The sequence below is a fragment of the Erinaceus europaeus genome, chromosome 9 (assembly GCF_950295315.1).
Source record: "Erinaceus europaeus chromosome 9, mEriEur2.1, whole genome shotgun sequence".
NCBI lineage: Eukaryota > Metazoa > Chordata > Mammalia > Eulipotyphla > Erinaceidae > Erinaceus > Erinaceus europaeus.
In genome coordinates this window covers 19,644,599-19,657,134 of record NC_080170.1, presented here as the reverse complement: position 1 = coordinate 19,657,134, position 12,536 = coordinate 19,644,599, and the positions used below count along the sequence as shown (strand labels likewise).

General features: G+C 42.2%; 1 protein-coding gene across 1 annotated transcript in view; it reads right to left on the bottom strand.

The window, feature by feature from the left end:
• LOC107522883 (butyrophilin subfamily 1 member A1-like) overlaps positions 1 to 4,666 on the bottom strand; it is a 41,753-nt gene extending 37,087 nt beyond the window's left edge. Inside the window, exon 1 of the mRNA XM_016191225.1 lies at positions 4,486 to 4,666. Coding sequence (XP_016046711.1) covers positions 4,486 to 4,666 — 181 coding nt within the window. The remainder of the gene's footprint in view (positions 1 to 4,485) is intronic.
• Between the last annotated feature and the right edge of the window lie 7,870 nt (positions 4,667 to 12,536).

Here is a 12,536-nt window from a genome sequence, read left to right as displayed (position 1 = left end):
AAACTTAGCACCAAAAAAGCAAATGACCCCCTCCAAAAATGGGCAGAGGATATGAACAAAACATTCACCTCAGAGGAGATCCAAAAGGCTAACAAACATATGAAAAACTGCTCTAGGTCACTGATTGTCAGAGAAATGCAAATTAAGACAACACTAAGATACCACCTCACTCCTGTAAGAATGGCATACAACAAAAAGGACAGCAGCAACAAATGCTGGAGAGGATGTGGGGACAGAGGAACCCTTTTACATTGCTGGTGGGAATGTAAATTGGTACAGCCTCTGTGGAGAGCAGTCTGGAAAACTCTCAGAAGGCTAGACATGGACCTTCCATATAATACAGTAATTCCTCTCTTGGGGTTATACCCCAAGGACTCCATAACACCCAACCAAAAAGAGGTGTGTACTCCTATGTTCATAGCAGCACAATTCATAATAGCTAAAACCTGGAAGCAACCCAGGTGCCCAACAACAGATGAGTGGCTGAGAAAGCTGTGGTATATATACACAATGGAATACTATGCAGCTATCAAGAACAATGAACCCACCTTATCTGACCCATCTTGGACAGAGCTAGAAGGAATCATGTTAAGTGAACTAAGTCAGAAAGATAAAGATGAGTATGGGATGATCCCACTCATTAACAGAAGTTGATTAAGAAGATCTGAAAGGGAAACTAAAAGCAGGACCTGATCAAATTGTTCCAGATGCCACCAGGATGCTGGCCAGGCTTCCCTGGATTGAAGACCCCACCAATGTGTCCTGGAGCTCAGCTTCCCCAGAGACACACCTTACTAGGGAAAGAGAGAGGCAGCCTGGGAGTATGGACTGACCAGTCAACGCCCATGTTCAGCGGGGAAGCAATGACAGAAGCCAGACCTTCTACCTTCTGCAACCCTCAACGACCCTGGGTCCATGCTCCCAGAGGGCTAGAGAATGGGAAAGCTAACATGGGAGCGGGTGGGTTATGGAGATTGGGTGGTGGGAATTGTGTGGAGCTGTACCCCTCCTACCTTATGTTTTTGTTCATTAATCCTTTCTTAAATAAATAATTAATATATATATATATTCGACTGTTGGTGGTACAATCATGCATGTACCTAGAAAAGCAAAATATTGTTAGAAATTTCCTCAGCTAATCACACTGTCCCATTACTTGAATGGCAGTGTCTGAACCATGAGGACTCTGCCGGTTCTCATCTGTGATTCTAGCCTCCCTCCTTCCTCCCAATTCAGGGTGCTTTAATAAGTCACCAGGCAAGATTTCCATAATAACTTGCTAGTTTAGCAGTTATTTATAATCACAGAATTGTTCTTTAAAATACTATTAATCAACCTTACTTATTATTATTACTATTACTGTTATGTTTGATTGTGGGCCTCACTGGGGCTATGTGCCTGACTTAATCCACAGCTTGTAGAAGACCCTTTGTGATTTTAAGGGGGTCCTAAAGTCATGTTTAATATTATTATTATTCATACACATAACATAATGATTCCATATTTGTATAGACAGCAAAATTACTACCATTCTAAATCTTGTTAACCTCTATTATCACATCCAGCTACTATTTTTTTTCTGTATCTATGAGCAGTTTTTAGATTCACTATCTTAGTAAATTTTATATAAATTCCAGTGGAGGGAGAATGGAAGTGAAGGAAAGAAAGGCTGAGAGGAGAGAACATCTCCTTAGTGCTCCTGAAGCCTCCCCTTTGTATCTGCTCCCACATCTCATAGAGCTTGAATTGGGTTCTTATACTTGGTAATATGCTACCTCTACCGAGTAAGCAAGTCCAAATTTATTTGCCATTTTAAAAAAAGTCATTTTACTCATTTCATGAGAAAAATAGAGGGAAGAGAAAGAGGCCAAAACAGCACTCTCACACATGCAGTCATGATCAAACTCAGGACTTCTATTGTGTAGAGCAATACACCACCACTGAGCTACTTCCCAAGATACTAATTTATTTCTGTTTTACAAAAACAGTTGTCATATAAGAAAATCATATCCACTAGTGTTTGATCCCAAATGTCCTCAAACATTTGAAAATTTCCTGAGTGATAGGAATATTTTCTAATTTTATAGCAGGTTTGTTTAAAGAGTTATTTATTTCTATGATAGACTTTCACAAGAGATGGGGGAGAAAGGGCAGGTGTGTGGAGAGAAGCCAGGGCATGCCTTGAGTATATGCAGTGTTGGGAATTGAACCAGGAATCTCAGGCAGGTGAGTGCAGTGCCTTACTAGCTGAACCTTCTTCCCAACTGCTGAGAGCTTCTCTGACCCAGACTTGAATTGGCACTATTGAGTTAACTCAGAGTGGGGCCTCTAGAGTGACTGGAGGAGAGAGAGTCTCCAGATAAACAGCCAAGTGAGAGAAGATTTGAACCTTTTCCTTCACCCCCACAGTCTCTGGGACATGCACGGAGGTTGGAGACTTGCAGTCATCAAATATTAATGAGTCAGCTCATGGCGCCCATCAATTGAATTGGAAACTTTCATAAAAACTCTGCAGCAGTGAGGTGGCAGGGGCATGCACTTTCATTGGCAATTGAATTACAGTTTACAGGGAAAAATTCCACACTGAGCCCACCACAAAAGTTCTATGCCCCCCCACATACTTGAACAACTAAAATTCTTACAAAGTCTTAGTCAGCTTGGCTACTTTTGAAATTTAATTTACATGTTTGTTTTATATCTTACTGATGCTTAGCATATTTTAACTGATCTCAATGCATTTTTTCCATTTCGAATGATTTCATTTTTTTTAAGAAATGTGACCAGTGTGTCAGGATGGAAGATTCCTCCAGATTCCACAGGGAGGTCACAAACTGTCTCCCACTCCCATCTCCTTTCCTCCTTGTCTCTTCTCTTGTCGGTTCCTAAATTGTATTCCTTATGATAAAGTTGCAATTCTCACTATAGCACTTTTATGAATTCTGTCAGTTATTTCAATGAGTAGAGTTTATTGGGGCCCCAGAGTCTGTGGTGAGCCAGGCAGAAGTGCAGGCGGGCTGAGAACCCATCTGCAGTTGGCTCTGAAATAAAGAAAATTTGGGGAGACTGAGCCCTCAGCTCCTGCAGACTCAGGGCTGGGTTAAATGAAATGGATGGAGACCCAGCTGTTGTTGGAGGGTAGATTATTTTTGAGAAACGACAAACAGTGCCCCACTACCAACTTAAAATACAGAAGAATTGTAGTTAATTTCTGTGACATTGATTTCGTTTGTCAAGGAACCGAGTATCACCTGTTAAAAAAATGCATCAGCGTGGAGGAAAAGATAAGATGAAAAGGTTTCCTAAATTGATTCATATGAGGGATTGTACTCAACAAGCTCCAAAAGGTTATTTCCAAAATCAAAAAATAGAACAGCTGTATGTGCTTAGCACTGTCACCATTCGTATTACATGAGGTGTATGTATTGAACCAAGGCTGTCTGAGTAGCTACCAACACCTCACACTGCTTAAGAAGCCGGGTTTGAGCTCCCTCTAGGAGCATGTGTTTTGGCTGAAACATTACATATTTCCCAGGAAGGGCTCTAAGGCTGGGCTGAGATTTTCCCTCAGTGAGGGTTAGATTTATATACAATAATGTGCATTTTTTCAGGCTGTAGCCCTCAGTATATTTGAAATATATATTTTCACTAGAGTGGAATTGAAAATAATAAAAGAAAATTTATAATTTCAACTAAAAATATCACCATCTCTGTAAGTATTTTCTTAAAGGCAAACATGCTGGAGTGAAACCCTAGAGCAGTGCTGAGAAACACACAAAGGACAGGGAATCTGTATGAGGCTGATGGAGAGATGGTGGAAGTTCAGCTTCAGGAAAAAAATAAACCAGGGATGTGAAAGATGTTGTGGGAAGATGCTATTGAAAATGGGGCCAAGAGGAGAGACCTCAGTGAAGGAGATGCAATGAAAACATGCAGGTGAGAAGCTGAAGGTCAAGTCCAGCTCCAGGGGGAGGAAGGGCAAGTCAAGAGAGGGACATAGGACACAGCTCCTAGCTCAGCAGGGATGGTACTGAGACTCTCAGGGTGACAGGGGCCCAGGGCTGCTGAGTCCAGGTGCTGAGAGCAGTGGGCAGCACACACACTGGCCTTTCCTAGTGCAGCTGTAGGAGGGGACATGGGACACTCAGCAAAATGAGCAACAGAGTGAATTAGGACTTAATTGTAAGTTATTTAGTCATTATAAACAAGATTTGCTTTAATTGGCTGGTTTTCTACTTACAAATCCAAGTCAGAAAATATAATGTAACAAGACTGAGAAATGCAAAGGAAAAGCCTAGCCTGAATGAGAACCAGCCTAAAGCCTTCAGGAAAAGAAGCAAAGCCCTGGGATCATCCCCTGTAACAGAGTCCCCCCACCCCATCCCAGGCCTGGCACCAGTGTGAGCAGACAGTGATAGCCCTTCCCACTCACCTGCGCCTGGCCAGGGAAGCAGGGCTGAGAGCAGGAGGGTGCTGACGCCCACGCACCAGGGCTGCATCTCAGCTCAGGGCTCCTCTCAATGTACAGGGTCAGGTGCTCACAGGCCTTGGGGCTGCTCACTCCCTCCACACGCTTCCTGGAGCTCTGGGACCAGGAGTCCTGAGGAGAAAGCTGCTTGGTCAGGACCAGCGTCTGGACCCCCTCAGTGGGTGAGCAGTGAACAAACATGGTGCATACAACTACAGAGTCATTATATCAGCTAATGGGATGGAATTACACACAAAGCAATGTGGATGGATTTCACTGGAATTGTACTGCAAGAAGGAGTCTGTGGCTCCTGTATCCCAGTATTTCATCAGACAGAAACAATGTCTATACTAATATTGCTTACTCTATGATCTACTCACAGAACACTTAAAAATTATTTATTAGAGAGAGACAGCCAGAAATCGAGAGGTAAAGGGGTGATAGAAGAGGGAGAGAGACACCTGCCATACCGCCTCCCCATTCGCAAAGGTTTCCCACTGCTGGTGGGCACCAGGGACCCAAACTCCGGACCTTGCACACTGTAACATATGAACTCAACCAGGTGCACCACCACTCTACCCTTCACATAGTACTTTAAAGACCAAAATTTGATGAAAGATAAGTGGTTGGTATTGGTTAGATGGTAACATCATTTTATTGTGTTCAGAAAGGTGAACAGTAACATACAATGATAGAGCAAGGGATATTCTACACATTGGATATTTCCTGAAAAAATCTTGCATTGTAGTGGGTGAGTTACTGGAAGGTGAGTGGGATGAGCCTGAGCATCAGAAACTCTCCAGCGAACTTGCTTAATAGACGCAGGGGGCCAGGCAGTGGCTCACCTGGTGAAGCGCATACAATACAGTGCACAGAGACCAGGCCTCAAGCCCCTGATCCCTGCCTGCAGAGGGAAAAATTCACGAGTGCTGAAGAATTTTCTTTATCTCCCTTGCTGTCTCAACTTTTTCTCTATATGCCCAATATTAAAATTAAGACTAATTTTTTTATAAACATGTAGAACTCACAGACATCACAGAATCCAAATTCTTACAGGTTCTCAGTGGATATAGGGAAATTTCTCCTCCTCAAAGAGTAAGAAGGGGAGCCAGAAAGTAGTTACTCTGAAGTATCCTTTCTGAAAGGCTTAGAAAACACTTAGGAAAGCATAACAAAAGGGGTCTACCAACCCCTGAGTGACTTGAAGGAGGGAGGTGGCTCTCTTTCATTAGCACTGATCCCTGAGCAGTAACCTGTGTCTTTGCAGAGTCAGTGACATTACTCACTCCTTGTCAGGTCCCCCAGAGGAAGGCAAATGAGTGACTCACAGGCAGCAGAGCACAGGCACAGAAACAGGAGGGAGAAGTCCAGCAGGAGGGTCTCTCTGGAGAGCAGAGGCTCAGAGCAGGGCTGTGGGCTCAGCTCAGCTGCAGGGGGCAGAGCCCTGGGTCCCAGCCAAGCTGGCAGTTCTGGTCTTATCCACTGGCTCAGGGGCTGCAGAGGCAGAAGGCAGGAGCCTGAGGGCACAGAGTCCTGCTGGGCCTCAGATGCCAGCCTGAGACCTGGGGCCTGAGAGCCAGTGCAGCCTCTGCTCCTTGGAGAGCAGCAGGCTGTATGGAGTGGTGCTCAGATAGTCAGTGTCTTACATTATTTCCCCATCACCAACCCTCCCTTGGCTGGGCAAAATTTCAATTCCAACAGACATTTAGAAGTTGTAGATAACCACCTGCAGGGTCGGGGACATGGGCACAGAAGGCCCTAATCACTTTGGGCATTCACCACAGGCTTCTTTTTGGCGGTCTTCTTCTATCTTCATTTCCAGGTTTTCAGAAAGAGAAGTTCTCCCAATGGAGGAGTGTATGCCCTGTGCTCCAAGTCACTCCCTTCCAGCCCAGCTGCCTCCCCTCAGCACAGGGCAGGGGGACAGTAGAAACTGAAGCATTGCTCACACCAACCTTCCCCAGCCTCACACCAGCTCCATAGCTGGGAGTGGGGGGAGGCAGGAAGCCAAGAGCTGGGTTTGAGGAGATCAAGGGGTGTTGAGAGCCACCACATCTTCCTGCCTCACCCAGCTCTTTCTCCCAGTCCATCAAAAGGCAGGGCTTGTAGAACCTGGGGATGCTGAAACCCTTTCTGTGTCTTCTAAAAGCCCTGTCCCTTGCCTCAGGGCCACAGCAGAGATTCTAAGCTCAAGACAACTGTAATCATTTAATTTTTTTTCTTTTTGAATTAGCAAAACTAATGGTTTACAATGGACAGTAAATACCTTTGTTGGGACATGTGTAAAACTTCTGTTTTCTGAGACACACTCTGATTCTCCACATAGATCTTCTTCCGTCATGCACTAGGACCTCTATAAGCCCTCTCTAATGTCCTTTACTTTGGTGAAATACATGAACTAAGTCCAATGTTCGGCTCTGTGTTTCCTGTTTCTGTTTCTATTTTCAACTTCTGTCTCTGAATGAGATCATCCCATATTCACTCTTCTCTTACTGGCTTATCTCACTTCAAGCTTAGTTCAAGATGAGATGAAGACAATGAATTCATGATTTTTAATGGTTGAGTCATATTCCATTGTGTATATGTATCACAACTCAGTCACTCCTTTGTTGTTGGACACTTATGATGTTGCTGCTAGGTTTTGGGTATTGTAAATTGTGCTGCTGTGAACATAGCACAGATCTTTTTGGATGGATGTATTTGGTTCCCTTTGGATAAATTGCTAGGAGAGGGATTGCTTGTTCATAGGGTAGGTCTATTTCTAGATCCATTTCATTTTATTATTTTTTTTTGTAATTTCTAGTCTTCCAGAGACTTTAAGAGGGTTTTAGAAAACAAATAACAAAATTCTAGAAGATTGAGAGTCAACAAATTAAACAGCTAGGATCATTTCTTTAAGACAAGAGAAATTCCTTCTTTATTTGACAAGAAATATTTCCCCATAAATAAAACTGTAATAACTTTTAAAATTGTAATTTAATTTAAAAGTAGTATTTATTAATGAGGAAGAGAATGAGAATGTCACTCAGGCACATGTGATGTTGGAGATGGATTGAACATATCACCTCATGCTTTCAAGCCCTGAAATCTTTATTCTTTTTAAATTTTATTTGTAAAAAGGAAAAATTGACAAAATCATAGGAAAGTGGGGTACAACTCCACACAATTCCCACCACCAGAACTCTGTGTCCCATCCCCTCCCCTGATAGCTTTCCTATTCTTTAAACCTCTGGGAATATGAACCCAAGGTCATGTGGGATGCAGAAGGTGGAAGGTCTGGTTTCTGTAATGGCTTCTCTGCAGAACATGAGTGTTGACAGTTTGAGCCATACTCTCAGCCTGTCTCCCTCTTTCCTAGTGGGGTGGGGCTCTGGGGAAGCTGAGCTCCAGGACACATTGGTGGGGTTGTCTATAAAAGTCTCATTGGCATTATACTAGGATCTGGAGCAAGGTGACTGATAAGAGAGTTACCATATAAAGCTAAACGAATTGTTGACTAATCATGAACCTAAAGGCTGGAATAGTGCACATTAAGTGTGTGGGGGGGTGGTCTCTGTTTTGTAGACAGCTAGTAGGCATATTTTAGTTATATTCCAAAGTGCCTTTGCAGGCCCTGCAATCTAACCACAGTGTCACTAACAGGGCTGCTGATTACATTTTGTTCTTTGAGCTGATGGGAATATTTTTCAGCTTTCTTTGGCTTAATTTCTCAAAGGATAAATAATTTATTGTGTCAATCTACCTTCAAAATGTGAAAAAAACTAAAATAAATCAAGAAAATCACCACCCACACTGAAATCCCCATCGTTACCATATTGATAATTATCATTTAGGGTCTGGTAGTTCATCACCCTGCACAGTATACGCTATTATACCATTCATGAAGACCAGGGTTAAAGCCCACAAGCCACCACATGAGGACACCCTACAAAGGGAAGAAAACTTCACCAGTAATGGGCCAATGCTATAGTTTCTCTCCTCCTCTTCTTTTTCCTCTCCCTCCTCCTCCTCCTCCTCCTCCTCCTCCTCCTCCTCCTCCTTCTCTGTCTTCTATGTCCCTCTCTCTTTCTCCCCATTATAGGGATAAAAAAGGAGAAAATGAAATCTAGTTCACCAGATGCCATGCAATCACAGTCTCAGACCCTAGCATGCGGCTCTCTTAAACTAAAAAGCTCATTTTGTTTGTTCATATTGTGTAACATGAAGCTTGCTGGAACACCTCTTGTTTCACTCTCTTTCATTTACATGTGAGAATCACCTGCGGTGTGAGGTTCTAATTTATGCTATGATTCCCTGTGCCCATGTTTCATGCATTTTTTATACAGCATTAGTGGGGGTCCTGTATAAAAGTGTTTAGTTTAGTGATGTTCATCATAAAGTCTATTCCTCATTGTTATTTAAATTCTTCACAACTATCAGGTTATCATTTCATCAGGTTTTGTATGAAGCATCTTCAGCTGAGGACCTACAGTTTTACTTTTGCTTTGTTCTATTCATTTTTTTAAAATATAAAACTTCTCATAAGGATCCCGGTTCGAACCCCAGCTCCCCACCTGCAGGGGAGTCGCTTCACAGGCGGTGAAGTAGGTCTTCAGGTGTCTATCTTTCTCTCCTCCTCTCTGTCTTCTGCTCCTGTCTCCATTTCTCTCTGTCCTATCCAACAACGACAACAACAATAAAACAACAAGGGCAACAAAAGGGAAAAATAAAATAAATATTAAAAAAAAAAAACTTCTGAGGCCACATGCTCAAATCTCCATGTTTTGTAAGATATAAAGCTCACATCCACTAAAGTAATTGGTTTGTGAATCTAAATTCATTCCATATGGAAAACTGAGAAATGTTATGCATGTACAAACTATTGTATTTACTGGGAACTGTAAAACATGAATCTCCCAATAACGGAAAAACTGTTAGAAAAAGATATTGTAGGGACATGCTTTATATTAAACATTTCTTGCTGGTGTCTGAAATTCACATTCAACTAGGCACCCTGCGCATTGCTGTACGAGACTCCAGTGTCGCTATCATAAGTACCTAAGTTTCTACATCTGCTCAGTGGTCAGGAACCCATGGAGATATGTAAAGGTCTCACTCATGTAGACTCCATATAGAAGGAATACATTATACTTGAATTTCTCACCTGATAGCTGATGAATCATTTATAAATAAATTGATATGTTTTTTTTTCTTCTTGTTTTGTCTCATGAGCTAGCAAAGATTTCACTAGGCTAATAAAACACACTTTGCATAAGTATAGAATTGGAACATTTTTCTGAGAAAGGGGAAAAAAGGCATTCTGAATATACCAGGCCAGGAAAATAAAATGTTCTTGTTTAATTTTTCAAGTAGAAAGGGACCTCCCTGTCGTTATAGTTCGGGGTGCCAAATAAGCCCTGAGAGTTCTCACAGAAGAAAATATACTTATTTATCAGTATACTTTTACTACGTCAAATACTAACTGGGATTGAAAAGGGAAAATTCATGAGAGAGTGTGAGAAGACAAGGAGATGGTCAAAGGAGAGAGTGAGTTAAGCTTCAATAGATAGAAAGGGACATGGATACACAAAGAAAATAAAAATGCTCAGGATAACAAGAAACTCTCTAGTATTTATCTAAAGCAATTATTACTTACTCTGCCTCATAGTGTTAACTTGAATCAGTTGTCATTGATATCTGAATTTTTAGCTTAATGATTTTTTGCTGATAATAGTTTCCTGAGTGAGGTAAATTTATCAATAATACATGTAAAACTCTACTGTCTAATTTTAAATAAATATGTTGCCAATAAAAATATACAAATGCATTCTAAAAAACAGTAATTATTTAATTTTCAAATAGTTTCTTAGAAGTAGGTAATTTGGTATAAATTTTCTATCTTACTTTAAGTATTTTTATGTGTCACTTAACGATTTTCAAAAGTAGTAAATCACAGGGAAATAGTTTCACAATAAAACCACCACCAAAATTCTGTGCGCCCACCCTCATCACAATCACCACCAAGTTCTTCAAAGTCTTAGAGACAGGTTGTCAACTTTCTAAAGATCTAATCCATATGTTTGTCTAATATCTCACTGATTTTCAGAATATTTGTTTTTTAAATATTTTTATATATCATTGGATAGAGACAGAGAGAAATTGATGGGAGATAGAGATCGAGCGAGACAGAGACACACCTGTAGTACTCCTTCACCATTCATGAAGCCTTTCTCTGCAGGTGGAACCAGGTGGTTGAAACTGGGTCTTTGGCACTGTAATGTATGTGCTTAACAAGGTACAACACCACCTGGTCCTGACTAAGCATATTTTATCTACTTTAACTGCATTTTTCAATTTTGAAATATAATTGCTTTTTAGGAATGGATTAGAATATTTGTGTTCTGTGTTACTAGGAGCCAGAGAGTAATAACAGTACAGTTGTCACAGGTCCCTGCAGTGCTCACTCACTCACAATGGGAGCTGGCCTCTGTGTGAGTGAGCACCAGGCTCCGTGAGTGCAGGGCTCCAGTCATGGCACAGCCACTGGGGACCTTGCTGGCTCCTCATGGTGCCCAGTCACAGGGCAGCTCCCACTGTGTGGGGCCTCTGCTTCCATCCTGTGTCCATGTCTGTACTCAGTGTCTTTGGGATGAAAATTTCTTATTATTTGAGTCTCTAAAATGCTTTTTTTTTTTTGTCATTCCAGTTGAATGTGATTTTTTTAAATTTGTATATTATTTTCATGGCCTGCAGTTTTAAATTCGGCACTTATTTTCAACCAAAATTTAAAAGATTTCAGAACTACTAAGGGATAACACAGCAAACAAATTAAAATGTGTGAAAAAATTTATTAACGGTAATACTTATTTTGATAAAAATCTACATGCACAATATTTCTTCAAATCCCAGTGACACCTCCTCTCACCCCTAGGTCATGAAGCCAGCACTGATAGGACTGTGAGGCTTTCTCAGGGTCTCACAGCTGAAGCCTCAGGAGCTGGTCCTGTGACTGAGACTCTCACTCTCAGGATGCTGCAGGCACAGCTGACTGGACTGGACTGGGTGACCCACTCCAGAGTGACTTGTCCACAGGACTGTTTGTAGGCAGTGTTGGAATTTGTCCCCTGGAATCTCCATGAGACAGCAGGTGTCTGGCTTCCCCCAGAGTCATTGAAACAAGAGGTGAGAGTAGAATCTACAATGCTTTTAGGACCTGACTTTGGTGTCTCTCAATGCCACTGATTCTTCTGGTGCACAGGTAGCTCTTATTCACTGAGGGGTGTCTACAAAAGGCTGTCAGTAGCTTGAGGCAAGGACGTGAGGCCACCGTGGAGAACGACAGTCACCAGTGAAACACCATAATCTTAATACTAATCAGTTAAAGGTAACCCTTGTGTCCATCCCTAAAACCCTCATCCCATCAAATACAGACACATATTTAGTTGGGAACAAGGAATGAAAGCGCCCTAGGAATGTCTATGCACAGAGAATGGCTATGAGCCTGCAATTATGCACCAGAAATATGAATCCATTCTATTTCTCATGCCCCAGAGTAAGGTGGATAACCACACCTTGCTAAGCAAAGGCTCAAGATAGCTGTGTGGATGATAAATGTGTAGGACTGACAAGAGAAAGTCTGTACAGCAGGGTTCTGGGATGAGTGCAGGCATTCTCCTTGAACTGTGTGTACTTGGCTAACCTGCTTTGAGTGTCTGCTTTCTCTGATGTCACTGTACTGAGTACCCTCAAAGGAGCCCAAAGCTTGGTCTGGGGCTGCATTTCAGGATTTCCCTGTCTGTGTGGAGATTCCCTGGAGACAGCCCCTCTGGGCTCACTTGCTGACAGCACTGAGTGTGTGAGTGTTTCCACTTTAATTTGATGTTGGCACCTGAAGCCAGAAAATTTGACATGGAGGAAACTTGCTTCTGTGGCCTCGGTGTGGTTGTGTGTCATGGTGGAGAAGGCACTCGGCTTTCAAATGTGAGGGCCTGAGCCTGATTCCTGGGCATTGCCTGTGCTGGATGATGCTTTGGATCTCTTAAAGGCTCTCATGGTAACTCTCCTCACCTCCCCACTGTGTTTCTCATAAAGA